Source organism: Hirundo rustica, chromosome W (genome assembly GCF_015227805.2).
Source record: "Hirundo rustica isolate bHirRus1 chromosome W, bHirRus1.pri.v3, whole genome shotgun sequence".
Taxonomy (NCBI): Eukaryota; Metazoa; Chordata; class Aves; order Passeriformes; family Hirundinidae; genus Hirundo; species Hirundo rustica.
The window spans coordinates 5,939,380-5,959,340 of NC_053487.1; the positions used below are offsets into that span (position 1 = coordinate 5,939,380).

The window sequence follows — 19,961 nt, forward strand, 5'->3', positions numbered from 1 at the left end:
TGTTGGTGTGGGAAAAAATTTGGGGTGGATAATGTTGAGGGTTAAGTCTCCTGTAGAATTTTTTTCCCCCTCCCAAGTTGCTAGGAGACTAAGTGCTGAGTGCTTAACCTGGACAAAAGAACTGATAACTTAGTTTTGGGGGAGGGAGAAAAGCTCCCGGAGAGAGCTGAGGGTGGGGGGTCTCGCAGCTCTCTTCTTCCGGGGGTAGCACCGATCGGGCCACTGCTGGCTGCTGGAGTCCATGGGTAACGGAGGGGTCTGGTCCTGGGAATTCTACCATCTGTTGGAGCACCCAGGAATTCGGAGTTTCTTCGCTGTCCTGCTGGATTTTTGGGTGAGCCCGGGTCCAGCCGCTGCGGCTTCTCCGGCACTGCCACCTCTGCCTGCCGAGGACACCCCCTGCCTGCGGAGGACAGTCCGCCATGCCCGGCTTCCAGCCATCAACAGAACCAAGAACCCCGAGGGCTTCCACCGTTTGCCCTCAGGGTTCTTGGTTCTGTTCTACTATTGTTATAATTGCTGTTGGTTTTTTTGTCTGTCCTGTTAGATTTACTAGTAAAAGACTGTTATTCCTTTTCCCCATAGCTCTGACTGAAAAGTTTTGTTTGTTTGTTTGTTTTTTTTTTAATCTTCCAAAATATAATAACACGGAGAGAAGGATTTGAATTCCTCATTTCCTGGAGAGGCCTGCCTCTCCTTAGCAGACACCTGTCTTTTCAAACCAAGACAACGCCTCCTTTAAAAGACTTCCATCACCCTCTCTGAAATACCACACACAGCAGGATTACATTTAAAACTCAACTTTGCAAGACCTGTTGCTTTCCAAGCAAGGCCAGACACAGACTCTGCTCCTCTGGAACAGCAACATAACCCAGCCAATATTTTCAGCATATCATTGCAGAAAGCTCTTATTTTGTCAAATAATCTTACCTTGCTCATCACTTTTCTCAAACAGACAACAGCTTTAGAGCTTCAAATGGAAGTCCTTTCAGTATGGTCTACTCCTGACATTCTCCAAAGCTCACCAAGTCATCTTAAACAACAATATATAAAATAAGGAGTAGGTCAAACCTTCCCAATACTGGACTTCAGAGGAAGTCTGTGCACATTCTGATCCTGCACTGACGAGGGCTGGACTTAAAGGCAAGACTATTTATTAGAGACCATTTTACAGAGCAGGCAGAGTGAAGGGGAGAGAGTATTTTAACTGCAACCAGTCAGATGTTTCTCATTAAAGTATTTCTTGGAGAAGCAAAAGGGCCTGCAATTTTATTCAAACAGATGTAGGCTAAATGCATATCATTAGTCTGACAATAAAAAAGGACAAGCGACTGAAATTTTAATTTTGTCAGTGAAAAGGATAATGTATGCATATCTGGAGGCACATCAATGGTAAAGATTACCCCCAGCTTCTATCTGAGCCGTCTAAAGGTATTTACTTGGGGTCTGTCTGTGTTGTGACAGTGTCCCAGACCGAAATGAATGCCTCCAACACTCCACATTTTTGAGCCATTCAGTCATACATTTTTGTTATTGTTGAAAATAGTGCAAAATTGCAGTGCATGAGTTGGAGTCCTTGGTGGTCTCTGAGGATTCCAGCTAAAAAGGCACTTTCTTTGTTCCGCAGAGAATGCAGTCCAGTAGGTCATTCAGAAGGGGAAATAAAAGCAGCGGCCCTGGGAGGGAGACGAAGGATGAAACAAAAAAAATAAACCGTTTTGAGTGTGAGCACATTAGCTACCATTTCCTACTACTGCCGGCTGCGAGCACTCCTGTCCCCGGGATGCGCAAGTATCTCGGGACGAAGGTGAAAGAAAAGAAAAAGAAAAAAAGCCACGTCTCAGTCCCTCCGCCAGCAGCCGCCGGGCACCGGGGCGGGACGGGCCGCCCGCTCCCCGCCGGGACAAACGGCAGCCCGAGGGCAGGAGCGCCCGCCCCGCCACCGCGCCGGGAGCGGGGCCGGCAACAGGCGTGGTTCCGCCCGGCACAGGGGGCGGGCAGCCACGCCGAGCCGGGCACTGCGCCCCGAGCCAAGCTCCGCGGAGCCGGGCCGAGCGCGCACAAAGGCGGCAGCGACGTTCGCGACTCACCACTGATCTCGTGGCTGGGCGCCTCGCTCTGGCTGAAGCCCTTGGCGGCGTAGAGCCTCCGCACTTCGGAGCAACTTTTGGCGCGGGGCTCGGCGGCCAGCAGCAGCGGCAGGCTGAGGGCGGCCAGCACGCACAGCAGGGGCGGCAGGCAGCCGCGCCGCCGCGGCATGGTGCGGGCGGGCAGGGGCCGCCGGCGCCGGGCGAGCGCGCCCCGAAGCTGGAGCCGGCGCTCCGCCGAGCCTGCCCCTCCGCGCCCCGCAGCAGCCGCGCCCGCTGCCCTGCGCCCCGCTCCGCTGCGGCTCCGCTCCGCTGGGCCGGCGTGCGGCGGCGCTCCGCGAACTTGGCCCGGCAGGAAGCACATGGGGTGGTGGTGGTGGAGGGAGGCGGAGAGGGCGGCAGCCAAGCAGAATCGCGCAGGGCCGGGACAAGCCTCTGCAGCCCCCCGAGAAAATCAGGAGCTGGGATCCGCCCGCCCAACGAGGCGGAGCGGAGCCCGGGGCTGCCCGCCCGGTTGGCCCCGCGCGGGCGCTCCCTCCCGCGGAGAGCCTCGGCTCTGCCCCTGCACGGGCACCCCGAGCAACCCCTGCCCGGAGCCGGGGCTGGCATCGCTCGGCCTGAGGAGTTCCCACCTGGCACCCACGCTCCCACCCACGCCAGCTCCGAAGTGCCCTGCGAGGGAAAGAGAGATTCCCCGGAAGGGCTGGAACGGCTGGCTTAGCTGTGCCTCCTGAACTGGAGCTGTAGATGGTTCAGCTCTGCCCCAGGTTTAATAGGTTCACTACGCTGATGAATTCTGACATCGCTGTGACAGGTCTGAACTATGTACATGACAAACTTGTTAAAACCGACATTTTTCCACCAATCTTCTGTTTCCAAGAGTTTAGCAGGGCAAAGGCCTCAGGAACACTGACATCAAGGTGCTCCAGTCACTCTCCTTCATACCCCAGCCCAACACACAGACACATGCACAGATGTAAACAAACTCTGCTGAATCCTTGGACCAGAGTCCAACAGTTGCTCCTTGCTTCTGTTTACTGAAAAATCACAGACATAGTATTGCAAGAATGACAGGCATGGTCATAAATTCATGAGGCTGCAATGTCACTTAAAGGGTCTGCTCAACCCTTGCTCCCTGTCTGGCATGATGAGGTCTCCATGTCCTTGTCCCCTGGGTGCGGGTGCTGCATGGGGAGCCCTGTCCTACTGCAGTGTCCATGTGTCTGTGCTCAGTTCTGTGTCTCAGCACAGATCCATTTGCCCCAGGACAGCGTAATGGCCTGGTGATAGCTTCATTTAAGAAAAATGAATGTGCAGCAGTTTACAATACAATGCTCCTCTATGAGCTTCATTTCTCTCATTGCCATGATGGGGAAGGAAAGGCTGAAACAACAGCAAAGGAAGTTGCCAGCTCTACCCCTTCGCTCCCAAGCTTTTGCTACCAAAAGTCCAGGTGGGTCAGGAGGAAAAGCTCTGCTATTTCCCCTGTGAAAGCAAAGCACAGCCATGCTGTCCTGCCAGGCACTTCTCCAAGGGACAAGACACTCATCCATCTCTGAGCTTGCCAGCCACGACACTGGTAGCTCACCTCAGCCTTGGGGCAGCACAGGCTGTTGCAGTCACAAATCACACCAAAAGCAGGGGAAAACCGCATTACCACAGCCTGACCTGCGCCAACCGCAATGGAGAGGCTCATGCTGCAGAAGGGCCTCCCTCTGCCTGGATGCAGGGAGCGTCCCCTGTCTGCACAGAAAATGGGCCACACCATCCACAGGGAAAAAAAAAAAATGGAATTTGCTTTATCATGGTTTAAAAAGTCTCCATCAGCCATCCTGATGGAAAGGGGTGTAGGGATCTCAGTCATCCTGCCATCAGCTGGGGCTTCTCACACTAAGCTGGTGAGACAAGCCAGACCAGAAGTTCTCATGAAGATGTAAAGTCTCCTGAGAGAGAATAATCCTCTAGGATATAGCTCTGCAATGTATGACTGAGTTCTGGTTTTCAAAGCACTACCTCACCCTCCCAGCCTTTATTTGAAGAGACAATGTGAACTTTAAAGAGAACGCAGCAGGGAGCACAGCATTTTTTATTCCAAAGTGAGAGAGAAAACAAGAGTGAGAAAGTCTGTGGGGTTAGAGACAGCTTGCCATTTGTTGTTTCCCATAATCCCATACCTCGGTGGGATTTAAGAAACCTCCTGAAAAACATGGAGGGGTTTGTCAAATACTTGCTCAAGTAGTTAAATCAAAGGCTGAAGCAAAACAATGGAACTGCCTGAGAATTTTCATTAAAAATGCTTTTTCTTCTTTTTTTCTTTTTTAAGGAATAGAAAAGTAGCCCCTCTCAAAAGAGAATTTTTTCCTCTGAGTTTTTTGCTTTCTCCAGCATTTTTGCACATCTGGCAGACCCTCCCCAGTGCCCTCACCCCAAACTGCTCAAGCAATCTCCCTTTCCCAGGAGAAAAAGATGGAGAAAAGCAGAGGAAAAAACTTGTGGTTTAGTTTTAAAAAGACTGAAAACTTCTTACTTTGCATGTCCCCCAAAACTTTTTTCTCTCCAGTAGTATTTCTGTCCCCAGACTGTGTTTCTTTTCCAGTCCTATCTCAAGGCTGGCTGTGGTGACACAGGATGCTCCTCCATCCTGGGGCTCATGTCCCCATCTCCCCTACCTGGCAGAGAGTGCTGCCTGCAAAACTTGCAAAGCTGTTTCGTCTCTACCTGCTCACACTCAGCTGTGAGTCTCCTCTCTCATTTGGGGGGATCCCAATGTGTCCCTATCACCAGTGCAGGCACCCTGGGCTGGGCAGAGTCAGCTGCAGCAAGGACCTGCTGGCACAGCCATCGCTGGCCCCGTCACAGGAGACGGTGACAAGGTGACCGCCCACATTACATCTGCATGGAGCCTCTTTCAGTGTAAGCCATGGACCTTGCACCACTTGGCATTTCAAATGTCTGTCATCTCATTCAGTCAAAAAGTTGCAGCCCTGCCAGCTTTTCAGAGAGAAGGAAAGGCAGGGAAGGAAAAGCCAGAGAAGACATGTTTCGCCACAGTTTCTTTTCACATTTCTCCCATGTGCTGCCTCTCCTGTCCAGCTCATACCTCCAGCCACACTGCTCCTGCCCAAGACTTCATCCACACAGCAAAGTTATGTTGGTTTAATTAAAACCATTTTGAATCCACTCCAAAGGAATCAGCACAAACCCTACATAGGGGTGTGGTTATCATGATAAATCTTATTAGTATCAACTGAGTTGTGCTGGCTTGAAAGCAAAACCAGCGAGAGACTCCAAGTCAGAAAAAAACAATTTAATAAGAGAGAAAAAAAGTAAGATAAAATAAAACACATGCAATAGTACAAAAGATCACTGACAGAGTCAGAATACAACCTGATACCCTGTGGTGGTGGTGGTGGTAGCAGTCCAGATGAAGTGGTCTTGTTGAAGCAGTGTTCCCGCAGAAAGGTCTGGTAGCTCTTGTCCTCTGGGAATCCAGTGGGTAAGGCTGCCTGTGCTGTCCCAAATCCCAGATTATATCCAGGTGGGAATGCTTGGCTCCTCCCCCTGGGCAGAGCATCTCACAATGGGCTGATATCATTTTATGAGTCTTACAGTGGGTCCTTGATTGCCCATTAAACAGAGATAGCTCCTGGGGAGAGTTACCTATGAGTCATGCAGCAGGGCACTGATGGGCCATTAAAATAAGCTCGTCTGGAGGAAGGAGGCAAAGGAAACACTGCCCAACCTAGTTTCAACAGCTCATGTAGATGGTGATAGAATACATACTTTGGGCACATCTTACATTGTAACCTAGAACATAATCCACCCCTTATTCTATGACCATCTACATCATACCCAAATTAATACATTCTTACAGCTAGATAGATAAATATACACATGCTTATACATACACATATACAGAATGAAACCTTACACCCAGTTCTCACTTAAAATTAGGTCTCCCTGTGGTACACAACGGGTTTCCCCATCTTTCTGCATTACCCACCAAGTGGAACCAGGTTCTTGAGCAAAAACAATCCCACGGATGGGTCTGCCTTTGCCTGAGGAGGGATTAATCCAAACAGCTTTTCCTAAAATGCCTTTCATGTGTACCACAGGGACTTTATCTCCATCCACTGTGTGCAAGGGTTCAGACTGGGGAGGACCAGGTCGATTGATTGACCCTCGAGTGTTGACTATCCAGGTTGCCTTTGCTAAGTTCACTTCCCAATTTTTGAAAGTCCCCCCACCAAGCGCCTTCAGGGTAGTCTTAAGTAACCCATTGCACCGTCCAACTTTCCCGGCAGCTGGTGCATGATAAGGGATGTGATATATCCATTCAATGCCATGTTCTCTAGCCCAGGTGTTTATAAGGCCGTTCTTGAAATGGGTCCCATTGTCTGACTCGATTCTCTCAGGGGTGCCATGTCTCCACAGGACCTGCTTTTCAAGGCCCAAGATGGTATTCCGAGCAGTAGCATGAGGCACAGGGTAGGTCTCCAACCATCCAGTGGTGGCTTCCACCACAGTCAGCACATAGCACTTGCCTTGGCACGTTTGGGGAAGGGTGATGTAGTCAATCTGCCAGGCTTCCCTATACCTGTACTTCAACCATCGTCCACTGTACCACAGAGGCTTTACCCGCTTGGCCTGTTTGATTGCAGTGCAGGTCTCACAGTTGTGGATGACCTGTGAGATCTTGTCCATAGTAAGGTCCGCCCCTCGGTCACGGACCCATCAGTATGTTGCATCTCTGCCCTGATGACCAGATGCATCATGGCCCCCACAGGCTAGGAATACTTTTCCTTTGTGCTGCCAGTCTAGATCCACCAGTGATACTTTCACATTGGCAGCTTTGTCCACCTGCTCGTTGTTGTGATGCTCTTCATTAGCCTGACTCTTGGACACATGTGCGTCCACGTGTCAAACCTTCACGGTCAGCTTCTCTACTCGTGCGGCGATGTCCTGCCAAATCTCAGCAGCCCAGATGGGTTTCCCTCTGCACTGCCAGTTGGCCTTTTTCCAGCGATTCAGCCATCCCCACAGAGCATTAGCTACCATCCATGAGTCGGTGTAGAGATAGAGTCTTGGCCACTTCTCTCGTTCGGCAATATCCAAAGCCAGCTGGACGACTTTAAGCTCTGCAACCTGACTTGATCCTCCTTCTCCCTCGGTAGCTTGTGCAACTTGTCGTGTGGGGCTGCATACTGCAGCTTCCCATTTCCGGTTAGCGCCTACAATTCGGCAGGAACCATCAGTGAAGAGGGCATATTGTCTTTCAGTCTCCGGTAGCTCGTTATACGGTGGGGCTTCCTTGGCACGTGTCACTTGTTCCTCCTCTTCTTCAGAAGATAATCCAAAAGTCTCACCTTAAGGCCAGTTAGTTATAATTTCCAGAATCCCAGGGCGATTTGGGTTTCCAATGCAGGCGCTCTGAGTGATGAGGGCAATCCATTTGCTCCACGTGGCATCGGTGGCATGATGGGTGGAGGGAACCTTTCCTTTAAACATCCACCCCAGCACCGGTAGTCGGGGTGCCAGGAGGAGTTGTGCTTCTGTGCCAATCACCTCTGAGGCAGCTTGAACTCCTTCATAGGCGGCCAAGATTTCCTTCTCTGTGGGAGTGTAGTTGGCTTCGGATCCTCTATAGCTTCGGCTCCAGAATCCCAGTGGTTGGCCCCGAGTCTCCCCAGGCACCTTCCGCCAAAGGCTCCAGGACAGGCTATTATTCCCGGCTGCTAAGTAGAGCACGTTCTTCACCTCTGGTCCCGTCCTGACTGGGACAAGGGCTACCGCATGAGCGATCTCCTGCTTGATCTGGGCAAAGGCTTGTTGCTGTTCAGGGCCCCAGTGGAAATCATTCTTCTTGCAGGTGACCAGGTAGAGAGGGCTCACAATCTGGCTGTACTCGGGAATGTGCATTCTCCAAAAGCCTATGGCACCTAGGAAAGCTTGTGTTTCCTTCTTGTTGGCTGGTGGAGACATTGCAGTGATCTTGTTGATTACTTCTGTGGTGATCTGGTGATGTCCATCTTGCCACTTGACTCCCAGACTCTGGATTTCTTGAGCCGGTCCCTTAACTTTACTTCGCTTAATGGCAAAACCAGCTTTCAGGAGAATTTGGATGATCTTCTCTCCTTTTTCAAAAACTTCCCCTGCTGTATTCCCCCATACAATGATGTCATCAATGTACTGTAGATGTTCAGGAGCCTCACCTTTTTCCAGTGCAGCCTGGATCAGTCCATGGCAGATGGTGGGGCTGTGTTTCCACCCCTGGGGCAGTCAGTTCCAGGTGTACTGCACGCCCTTCCAGGTGAAGGCAAACTGGGCCCTGCACTCTGCTGCCAAAGGAATGGAGAAGAAGGCATTGGCAATATCAGTGGTCGCATACCACTTTGCTGCCTTGGACTCCAGCTCATACTGAAGCTCCAACATGTCTGGCACAGCAGCACTTAGTAGTGGGGTGACTTCATTCAGAGCACAGTAATCCACAGTCAGTCTCCATTCTCCACTGGACTTACGCACTGGCCATATAGGGCTGTTGAAAGGTGAACGAGCCTTGCTGACCACCCCTTGGCTCTCCAGTTTACGAATCATCTCATGGATAGGAATCACAGAGTCTCTGTCGGTGTGGTGTTGCCGACGGTGTACTGTTGTTGTGGTGATTGGTACTCATTGTTCTTCAACTCTCAGTAGTCCCACAGCAGAAGAGTCGTCTGAGAGACCAGGCAAGGTATTCAGTTGTCTGATGTCTTCTGTCTCTACAGCAGCTATCCCAAAAGCCCAGCGATATCCTTTTGGATCTTTGAAGTATCCATTTCTGAGATAGTCTATGCCGAGGATGCATGGGGCCTCTGGGCCAGTCACGATGAGGTGTTTTTGCCACCCATTCCCGGTTAAACTCACTTCAGCCTCCAATACAGTCAGCTGCTGGGACCCTCCTGTCACCCCAGAAATAGAAATGGATTCTGTTCCTACATACCTTGATGGCATCAGGGTACATTGGGCACCAGTGTCAACCAAAGCCGTATATTTTTGTGGGTCAGATGTGCCAGGCCATCGGATCCACACAGTCCAATAGATCCAATTGTCCCTTTCCTCTACCTGGCTAGAGGCAGGGCCCCCCTATTCCTGGTCATGGTACACGTTGCTCTCTTCCTGCAAATATGTTCCTGAGGTCCCTTCAAGAGGATCAGTCATATCATCCTTTCTATACCATCTGGAGTTCTGTGCCTGAGAGACTGGAGCAGTGTTGACTGTAGATGAGCTCTTTGTGGTAGGTGTCTCTCTCTTCCGAGGTGGAGAGGTGGGTTTTCCATCCCACTTCCTCATGTCTTCTCCATGCTCCCGAAGAAAAGACCAGAGGTTACCCCGTGGAGTGTATCCTCTCTCCCTGGCTGGTGGATACCAGCTCCTAATGGCAGAGACTCTTGTTGGTTCTGGCGAGATGTGGTAAATTATTCCTTAAGTTCCTTTTTCAGTTTCTGATGGCCCTCTTCAATCAAGCTCCAGACTTGCTCAGCCAGCCTTGTTTCCATGGATGAGACATGGGTACGAAATGGGGCGGTGACAGTATCCTCGTAAATTCTTAGTTTATTGACCAAGACACCCACATAGTCCCCGCCTTCCCTCCATTGCAGCGTTGGCAGGTAACGGGAGTACGTCTCTGGTCCAAGCCGTGCGAATCTCAACCACATCTGCGATGTGCACTGGACATCATCTGGGCTTTTAGGAAATCTCTCGTCTTCTGAGAAAATGATCTCCAGCACAGCCAATTCCCTCAGGCATCGGATACCTTGTTCCATTGTGCTCCATTTTCCTTGGTGCACCTGGAGGTCTTCTTTACAAAGGTATCTGTCCCTCACACTTGTTAGCAGTCGCTGCCAGAGGCTGAGAGTTTGTTGGGTTCTCCCGATCCCCTGGTCAATGACCACATCCCGGGACAGCGATCCCAGTTGCCTGGCCTCACTTCCATCCAGAATGGTGTCATTGGCTGCAGCGTCCCAGATGCGGAGCAGCCAGGTCAGGATGGACTCGTTTGTCTGGCGGGTGAATTCCCTCCGCAGGTCACGCAGTTCACCCAGGGATAGAGAGCGGGTGACGATCTCTGGCTCTGTCTCTTCTGCTGAGTGCGAAGGTCCTGCCACATCCTCCTCAGTCACTATGCGGGCTGATTTGCTCTTTGATTTCTTCTTCTGAACAGGGGCAACTGCTACTGGTTTAGGTTGTTCTGCTTCAGTGATGGTTTGTGTGGAGATGCTGACGGCACCTTTGGTTTCTTTCTCCTCTGTGACAGCTTGTGTAGACACTGACACTGTTGCTTTGTTTTTGGTTCCTTTCTCCTCTGTGATGGTCTGAGTAGATGCGGATGCTGTTTTCTCTGTGACAGTTTGTGTAGACACTGATGTCGTTGTTTTGCATTTGTTTCTTTTTCCCTCTTCCTCAAGGAGATGCTGCACCACCCCATGTAGTGTTTGATTTCTAAGCATGGTGAGCATCGTGCAGGCCATGCAGAGAAGACAAAGCAGAACTAACAACAATATTATGCTGCCCTTGGCACCTAGAAAAAACTCAATACTTTTGAAAACTGCTGTGTCAGGCCTAAAAGACTGGAAAAAATAATTTTTTACCCCTTCCCACAGGGGCTGGGTGCGATTGATGAGAGCCCAGATGTAGTATTCTGGACCAGGACAAGAAAACAAAATAGAGTAAATATTCTGAATGATGCTCATTGCCTCAGAGGTTATAATACAATAAACATAAGAGACCAATAAATCAATTTTGGTACCATACCCTGGTCTACACATGAGCATTAAGACCGGCAGATACTGCCCCATGTGTGGGAAAATGTAGGGAGATAGGTATAAGATATATGAAAGCATGTTGAGCATCATAGTGAACAGCTGTGGGTTTTTTCTCACTACAAAATTGTAATTCTGACTTTTCTCAGTACCTCCTGCCCCACGTTGGGCACCAAAAAAATATGTGCTGGCTTGAAAGCAAAACCAGCGAGACACTCCAAGTCAGAAAAAAACCAATTTAATAGGAGAGAAAAAAAGGTAAGATAAAATAAAATAAAACACATGCAATAGTACAAAAGATCACTGACAGAGTCAGAATACAACCTGGCACCGTGGTGGTAGCAGTCCAGATGAAGTGGTCTTGTTGAAGCAGTGTTCCCGCAGAAAGGTCTGGTAGCTCTTGTCCTCTGGGAATCCAGTGGGTAAGGCTGCCTGTGCTGTCCCAAATCCCAGATTATATCCAGGTGGGAATGCTTGGCTCCTCCCCCTGGGCGGAGCATCTCACAATGGGCTGATAGCATTTTATCAGTCTTGTAATGGGTCCTTGATTGCCCATTAAACAGAGATAACTCCTGGAGGGAGTTATCTATGAGTCATGCAGCAGGGTATTGATGGGCCATTAACAGAAGATAGTCCAGAGGGACAGGGCAAGAGAAACACTGCCCAACCTAGTTTCAACAGCTCATGTAGATGGTGATAGAATACATACTTTGGGCACATCTTACATTGTAACCTAGGACATGAGTCCACATCGGCAATGTACAAAATTTGATACAAATAATTGCCAACTGCACAAGATTACCAGGATCAATTGTAGCTTCAAGCTGGTGGGGGTGGAACAGTTGTCGAGCACTGGCAAATATTGGCAGCAAAGAGGAGCATGAAGCCCAGCTGCAGCATCAGTTACATCCAAAAATCCCTCTGGAGTTATATAAGGGCTTAAGCTTTTGGTCTGATTTAATTCTGGTCCTGGCCATAGGTCTGCCACAACCCTGCAGAGTTCCCAGTCATTTTTCAGGGAATCTAATGGGGGGTTGTGTCACAGAGACACACAAAGCAGTCACACGCAGATGAGATTTCGCAAGGCAGAGGTCCTTCCAATCCCAGCTCACAGCTGAAAGCCGAGAGAAGAAGAGACCCCTTTGTTTATTTTTTTACTTTTTATACATTTGTGGGTCTAGCAGAAGATTGGCTTCTGGGGTTTTTCACCCCTCAGCCTCAGTGGCTAGACCAACTGTCAGTTACAATGGTTTTCAGGTTAGAAATATGCAAACAAAGGACAGAGAATGAAAAACAAAGGATTTGTTTATATTACTTCTGTGGGAAAGGTAGAAAACTGCTCTAATATTCTACAGTAACTAAAAGATCTGACTCCATTTATGAAAATCAAAAGGCTAATAAAGAAACTCAGAAAAACCAGGGTAACATCTCACCCTTTTAACTTAAAAAAAAAGAAAAAACAGAAAAAGGAAAATGAACAAATTTACAAAGGGAATATATACAAATTCAATCACTGTCTGTGGAGCAATCATCAGAGTGATCACTCGAGGATTCATCCACTTGGTGGTTTTCAAGTTGATCACGGCTTCCACCTTGCCTGTCAGCTGAATTCTGCCTCTGTGGTCGCAGGTCAGGACGGACACACTTTGCAGGCAGCCAGCGTGTCCCAGTGTCCATGGACACACATGCATACCCTCGCCCCATAACGATTAGGTCATAGGGTCCTTCCCAGTGCTTTGTGACTAAATTTCGGACCCGTACCTTCGCTCGAGGCTGTTGCTCACTGTCCGAAGCCTGCAACGAGAGATGATGGCTCAAAATGACAGGATTATTTGAGTTCTGTGGCACCGTAAGGTGATTGATGGTGTACAAAGTCTTTGCCAACCGACTGTTTGGGGTTTCACCCTGCATTCCCCGTTTCTGCTTCTGAAGAACACGCTTGAGTGTACCGTGATTGCGTTCTACAATCGCCTGTCCCATCGGAGAATGAGGGATGCCAAAGTTATGTGACACACCCCACGACTGTAGGAACTGCCGTACCTGCTGCGAGGCATAAGCAGGACCATTGTCGGTTTTCACAGCAGAAGATATGCCAAGAACGGCAAAGGCCTGCCTCCAGTGGGCAATGACATCACGGGCTTTCTCTCCAGTGTGAGCAGAAGCCCACATCACAGAGGAGAACGTGTCCACCGTGACATGCACATACTTGAGCCGGCCAAACTCGGCGACCTGGGTAACATCGGTCTGCCAAAGCTCCAAGGCTTTAAGGCCTCTGAGGTTAACCCCTGCCGGCAATGGCGCACCAAGGGCGTGACAGTCGTCACACGACTCGACAATTTCACGAGCCTCGGTGGCCGTCAGTTGAAACTGCTTCTGCAGCGTATGCGCATTTTGGTGGAAAAACCCATGCGATGCCTTGGCCTGCGCGAGCATGTCAGGCTGAGGGGCTACCCGTGCTGGGTTAGCCAACTTGTCAGCCCTTGCGTTACCTTCCGCTACAAATCCTGGCAAGTTAGTGTGACTCCGTACATGCAGAACGTAATATGGATGAACTCTGGCCTGATTTGTACACCACAGGGCCTTCAGTAAATTAAACAAGGCAGGGTTACTGACCTCCTTCAAAACTGAATAACCCAATCTCTGTGTGATGTTGGCAACATAGGCTGAATCCGTGATCAAACTGAAAGGTTCCTGGGAAAATTTCTCAAATGCCATGACAGCAGCCCTTAGTTCAACCAGTTGGGCTGACCCATCCTCATGGCCTTCCAAAACCTGCCACTCGGATCCGTCCTGCCAGGTAACAATGGCTTTTCCTGTTTTGCCCGAACCGTCAGTGAAGACGGTGGGACCTTGCACTGGCTCTTGGCTATTTTTTGGGTCGTAGAGAAAATTGAGTATTTTTCGCCACTTGCAATAGCTTGTGGCTAGGCAGATGATAAGTGATCTGCCCTGAAAAACCCTCGAGAGCACTTTGCAGCGAAACATTGTTCGCATAGCTCCAATCAAATTCCTCCCTCTGAATCGGGAGTATGATCTTTGAGGGATCTGCACCCATCAATTCCAAACAGCGTTGCCGGCACTTGATTATCAAGCGTGCAATCAATTCAAACAGCGCTGTCGCCGTCTTATGCGGCTGATGAGGCAGGAAGACCCATTCCAAGACGTGCAGAGGATCAGTCCAATCATCATTCCATTGGCCAATGATACCTGTAGGATGTAAATCAGGAGTGGTAATGAACACAGTGACATCAATGGAAGGTTCAATGCGGTACACCTGGCAAGCCAAAACAGCTTGCTGAACCTCCTCCATCACTTTTCGTGCCTCAGGGGTCAATTCACGAGGTGACTTTAAATCAGTGCCCCGGTGTGTCTCGGTGACAGTCCCCTTTCAACAATTCAAACAAGGGAGACAGTTGTGCTGTGGCCAGTCCCAAGTAAGGACGTAACCAAGTGATAACACCTACCAGCTTCTGAGCATCATTCAGCGTCTTCACTGATTGCACAAATTGCACCTCCTGGTGACGGATTGTCCGTTCCAGAATTTTGACTCCCAAATATTTCCAGGGAGGTTGTTGTTGTACCTTTTCTGGAGCCACCTGCAGTCCATGTGAATGCAGAGCATTCAACAACTGAGGCTGTATCCTCAGCAGCTCATCCTGGGTGGGCGTAGCCACCAAAATGTCGTCCATATAATGATAGACGTGAGCATCAGGAAACTGCTTGCGAACTCCAGACAAGGCACGGGCTACATACCATTGGCATAACATTGGCGAATTCCACATTCCTTGAGGCAAAACTCTCCATTGATATTGCTGTGCGGGCTTGGCATTATTTATTGTTGGTACCGTGAAGGCAAATTTTGGTCTGTCACCAGGATGCAGAGGGATCGTAAAAAAACAATCCTTCAGATCCACAATGAGGACCGGCCAGTCCGCAGGAAGCATGGTAGGCGATGGCATACCAGCCTGCAATGTCCCCATGCCTTCCATCACGGCATTGATCTTTCGAAAGTCTTGTAGCAACCTCCTGGTGTGGTTTCAGGCAGATTTGGGAGAAACCTTCCCACGGGGCCCCCCTCCCCTCCTCCAACCGATTCGGGAAAAAGACTTCCTCAGAGATAAGTGGAAAAAACCTATTTATTAAACAGGCAAAGCACTCCCAGCACAATACCCGATGACAAGAGCTTCGTGCCGCTTACGGAGGGATAACAAACTTAAAGAAAGTCTCCTCTTGAAGGTCGTCACTGTGCTCCACCGCTCCGTCTCCGCTGACGTTGGGAGAAAAGGAGATGTGCAGGGCTGGTCTTGGTGGGGTGGGTCCCCTGTGGAGGCCCCCGGTGCTTCCCCAGATCCTTAGTCCGGAGAGGTTGGAACAGTTCCGAGGAGAGGACAAAAAAAGCAAAAAGGAAGGAAAAAAAAAGGACAAAAAAAGAAAAAGAAAAAAAAAGCTTCAGCTATTCTACAGCGTCTAACTATGCTAGCACTAAACTAACTAACTGCCGGGGAAAAAACAACAGAGCTTCTTTCGTCTTGCCGTGTTCCAGCTCCCCCGCTTCAAGTTCACTCCGATGAGCAGAGTTTTCCTGGGGAAAAACAAACCGCGTTTGCCCTCCCCCCCCGCACCCAACAGACGATTGGGGATACACAGTCACCCCAGGACATATTCCACCCCTTATCCCCATATCGTCAACTTACAGACAGAACCAATGTATATTCCACATAAAACTTCCATCCATTCTCCCTACAAACAAAAAAGGAATACAAGCAATACCCATCATGCTCCTGTCACGTTCCACACTGAGCCACTGAATCTAGGCCCCAGGCTGCAGGGCAGAAGGATTCCTCTCTCACTTACTCATACCTTCAACACTTGCTCATATTTTCAACACTTAACACATACCCTCTCACTTACACATTTCCTTCTATTTCATTCTGTGCGGTTTAATGTACAGACAATGGCAATAGCATTCAGCAGACAGTGATGTTTGTAAATGATTCTCACCCAACAATCAGATTTCCCTGAGGTACACATCGTGTTGTTTTATCTTTCTGCATTATCTACCATGTGCAACCTGGTCCCTGAGCAAAGACAACCCCACAAATAGGTTTGTTTGTACTTGAGGCAGACTTGATGACACTGTCTTCTCTAACAGACTTCTGGCATGCACCACTGGGACTTTATCTCCATCTATTGTATGCAGAGGCTCAGCCTGGGCAAGGCCTGCTCGGTTGGTGGAGCCTCGGGTGTTGACCAACCAGGTGGCCTTTGCTAAATGCTGCTTCCAATTCTTGAAAGATCCCCCACTCAATGCTTTCAACTGGGTTTTTAACAATGCATTGTGACTTTCCACTTTGCCTGAGCGGGTGCATGGTAGGGAATATGGTACACTCACTCAATGCCATGGTCCCTAGCTGTCCTGGTTTGGGACAAATTTGGGAGAAAACCCCTGTATAGGATCCCTCTAAGGAAGCAAACCCAAGTGGCCCCTCCCTCCAACCGGACCGGTAAAAAAAACCCTCTTTGGAGAAAAGTGGAAAAAACTATTTTACTAAACAAATGAAGTGCATACAAGTGTAAAGAATGAATAATATGAAACAATAAAACCTCTCCTTCTGGAGTAAGATGGCAAATTGAGAAAGTCCTTGCCGTGGGTGTAGCTCGGCTCTCTCTCTCAGTCTCTCCTCAGTCCCAGTCCCTCCGGCGCTGCTGGAAAATGCCAAGGTCCAGGCCCCGGTGGGCCACAGGTGCAGCCCCCAGTGCTCCCCTGGGTTTTCAGTCCAGAGCAGGTTTAAACAGTTCCAAGAAAAAGGAAAAAAAACAGTCCAGGGAACTTCTCTGCCCTAGCTAGCTGAAACTAACTAAAAGCAAAAAAGATCTCTGTCCTGCAGTCTCTCCAAGCCTCCGCCGAACACCCTATCCGCAGAAGAATGTGGAGGAGTCAGGCAGTTTTCTCAAAACAAACTCCGCGCTTCTCCTTGCTCTTAGAACCAGTCTTAAAGGCACAGAACTCAATATACAGCACAAACAGAACAGACGATTGGGGATACAAGCATCATAAAGTTACCCTAGGACACTAGCCCAGGTGTTAATAAGGCTGTTCTTGAAATGAGTCCCGTTGTCTGACTCAATTCTCTCGGGGGTACCATGCCTCCACAGGACTTGCTTTTTAAGGCCCAGGATGGTGTTCTGGGCAGTAGCATGGGGCACAGGGTAGGTCTCCAGCCACCCCGTGGTGGCTTCCACCATTGTGAGCATGTAGCACTTGCCTTGGCGGGTTTGGGGAGGGTGATGTAGTCAATTTGCCAGGCTTCTCCATACTTATACTTGGACCACTGTCCACCATACCATAGGGGCTTCACCCGCTTGGCCTGCTTGATGGCAGCACATGTCTCACAGTCGTGGATAACCTGAGAAATACTGTCCATAGTTAGATCCACCCCTCGGTCTCGGGCCCACTTATAGGTGGCATCTCTGCCCTGATGGCCTGAGGCATCATGGGCCCATCGAGCTAAAAACAACTCTCCCTTGTGTTGCCAATCTAAATCAATCTTTGAGACTTCTATTTTTGCTGCCCGATCTACCTGCTCATTGTTTCGATGCTCCTCATTAGCTCTACTTTTGGGGATGTGGGCATCTACGTGGCGGACTTTCATAGGTAGTCTCCCTACCCTGGTAGCAATGTCTTTCTACTCTTTAGCAGCTTAAATTGGTTTCCCTCCACGCTGCCAATTAGCCTCTTTCCATCTCTTCAGCTATCCTCACAGAACATTGACTACCATCCATGAATCGGTATAGAGGCAGAGCTTCGGCTACCCCTCTCTTTCAGCAATATCCAAAGCTAATTGAACAGCCTTGAGTTCTGTAAGTTGACTTGATCTACCCTCTCCTTCAGTGGCCTCAGCAACTTGTCGTGTGGGGCTCCACACGGCTGCTTTCCACTTTCGGTTCATCCCTACAATACGACAGGAACTGTTAGTGAAAAGGGCATAATGCGTCTCTTCTGCTGGCAATTGGTTGTATGGTGGAGCCTCTTTAGCCCATGTCACTTGCTCTTCTTCTTCATCTGTGAGGCTAAAATTTTCACCCTCAGGCTAATTGGTAATTATTTCCAAAATCCCAGGGCGATTTGGGTTACCTATACAGGCGCGCTGTGTAATAAGAGCAATCCACTTGCTCCATATGGCATCAGAGGCATGATGGGTGGAGGGAACCTCCCCTTTGAACATCCACCCTAGCACAGGCAGTCGGGGTGCCAGAAGGAGTTGCGCCTCTGTACTAATCACTTCTGAGGCGGCTTGAACTCCTTCATAGGCTGCTAAGATTTCCTTCTTAGTTGGGGTGTAATTGGCTTCAGACTCTCTGTAACTTCCACTTCAAAATCTTAGTGGCTGGTCTTGAGTCTCACTAGGCACTTTCTGCTATAGGCTCTAGGACAGGCCATTGTTCCCGGCTGCTGAGTAGAGCACGTTCTTCACATTTGGTCCTGTCCTGACTGGGCTAAGGGCTACTGCATGAGCGATCTCTTGCTTGATCTGAGCAAAAGCTTGCTGCTGCTCAGGGCCTGAGTGGAAATCGTTCTTTTTGCAGGTGATTAGGTAAAGAGGGCTTACAATCTGACTATACTCGGGAATATGCATCTTCTAGAAACTTATAGCACTTAGGAAAGCTTGTGTCTCCTTCTTATTGGTTGGTGGAGACATCGCTGTAATCTTGTTGATGACCTCAGTGGGAATCTGCTGCCGTCTATCTTGCCACTTTACTCCTAGGAACTGGATTTCATGAGCTGGTCCTTTAACTTTATTTTTCTTGATAGCGAAACCGGCTTTTAGGAGGATCTGGATGATTTTCTTTCCCTTCTCAAACACTTCTGCTGCTGTGTTCGTCTACACAATGATGTCATCAATATACTGTAGATGTTCTGGAGCCTCACCTTTTTTTAGTGCAGTCTGGATCAGTCCATGGCAGATGGTGGGGCTGTGCTTCTACTCTTGGGGCAGTCGGTTCTAGGTGTACTGCACTCCCCTCCATGTGAAGGCAAACTGAGGCCTGCATTCTGCTGCCAAAGGAATGGAGAAAAATGCATTGGCAATATCAATCGTGGCATACTATTTTGCTGCCTTGGACTCCAGCTCGTACTGGAGCTCCAACATGTCTGGCACGACAGCGCTCAGTGGCGGTGTCACCTCATTTAATGCACAGTAGTCCACAGTCAATCTCCATTCTCTTTCAGATTTACGCACAGGCTAAATGGGGCTGTTGAAGGGTGAGTGGGTTTTACTAACCACCCCTTGGTTCTCTAGCTTTTGAATCATCTTATGGATGGGAATCACAGCATTTTGAGTTGTCCTATACTGTCGGCGGTGCACTATAGAAGTGGCAATTGGTACTCGTTGCTCTTGTACTTTCAGGAGTCCTACTGCAGATGGATTTTTAGACAGTCCAGGCAAGGTGTTCAATTGCCGGATGCCCTCTGTCCCTACAGCTGCTATCCCGAATGCCCACCTGAGTCCTTTCGGGTCTTTGAAATACCCACTTCAGAGGTAATCTATACCCAAAATGCATGGGGCCTCTGGGCCAGTCACAATAGGGTGTTTCTCTCACTCCTTTCCAGTTAGGCTCACATCTGCTTCCACCAAAGTAAAATCTTGTGATCCCCCTGTCACGCCAGCAATAGAGACAGATTCTGCTCTTACATGTCTTGATGGCATTAATGTGCACTGCGCACCAGTATCAACTAAGTCTTCATATTTTTGTGGTTCTGATGTGCTAGGCTAACGAATTTACACAGCCCAAAATACACGGTTTTCTTTAGCTTCTACCTGGCTAGAGGCAGGGCCCCTCTAAGCCTGGTTATCCTTCTTTCCTTGAGCATATGTTTTAGAGGTTCCTTTAAGGGGGTCGGACATGTCATCATCGTCATACTTGGCAGTTCGGCTACGGGCAACTGGAGCCGCTTCCTTTTTGGTGGAACTCTCTCTTTGAGTCTTGACTTCTTTTAATTCACGCACCTGTTGTGCCAGGGCAGCCGTAGATTTTCCATCCCATCTGTTCATATTTTTTCCACAATCCCACAGGA

At 49.3% G+C, this 19,961-nt stretch overlaps 1 protein-coding gene across 1 annotated transcript in view; it reads right to left on the reverse strand.

Annotated features, from left to right (window-relative positions):
• GPC4 (glypican 4) overlaps positions 1 to 2,259 on the reverse strand; it is a 115,622-nt gene extending 113,363 nt beyond the window's left edge. The window contains exon 1 of the mRNA XM_040089075.1: positions 2,091 to 2,259. Within this exon, the coding sequence (XP_039945009.1) occupies positions 2,091 to 2,259 (169 nt within the window). The remainder of the gene's footprint in view (positions 1 to 2,090) is intronic.
• Between the last annotated feature and the right edge of the window lie 17,702 nt (positions 2,260 to 19,961).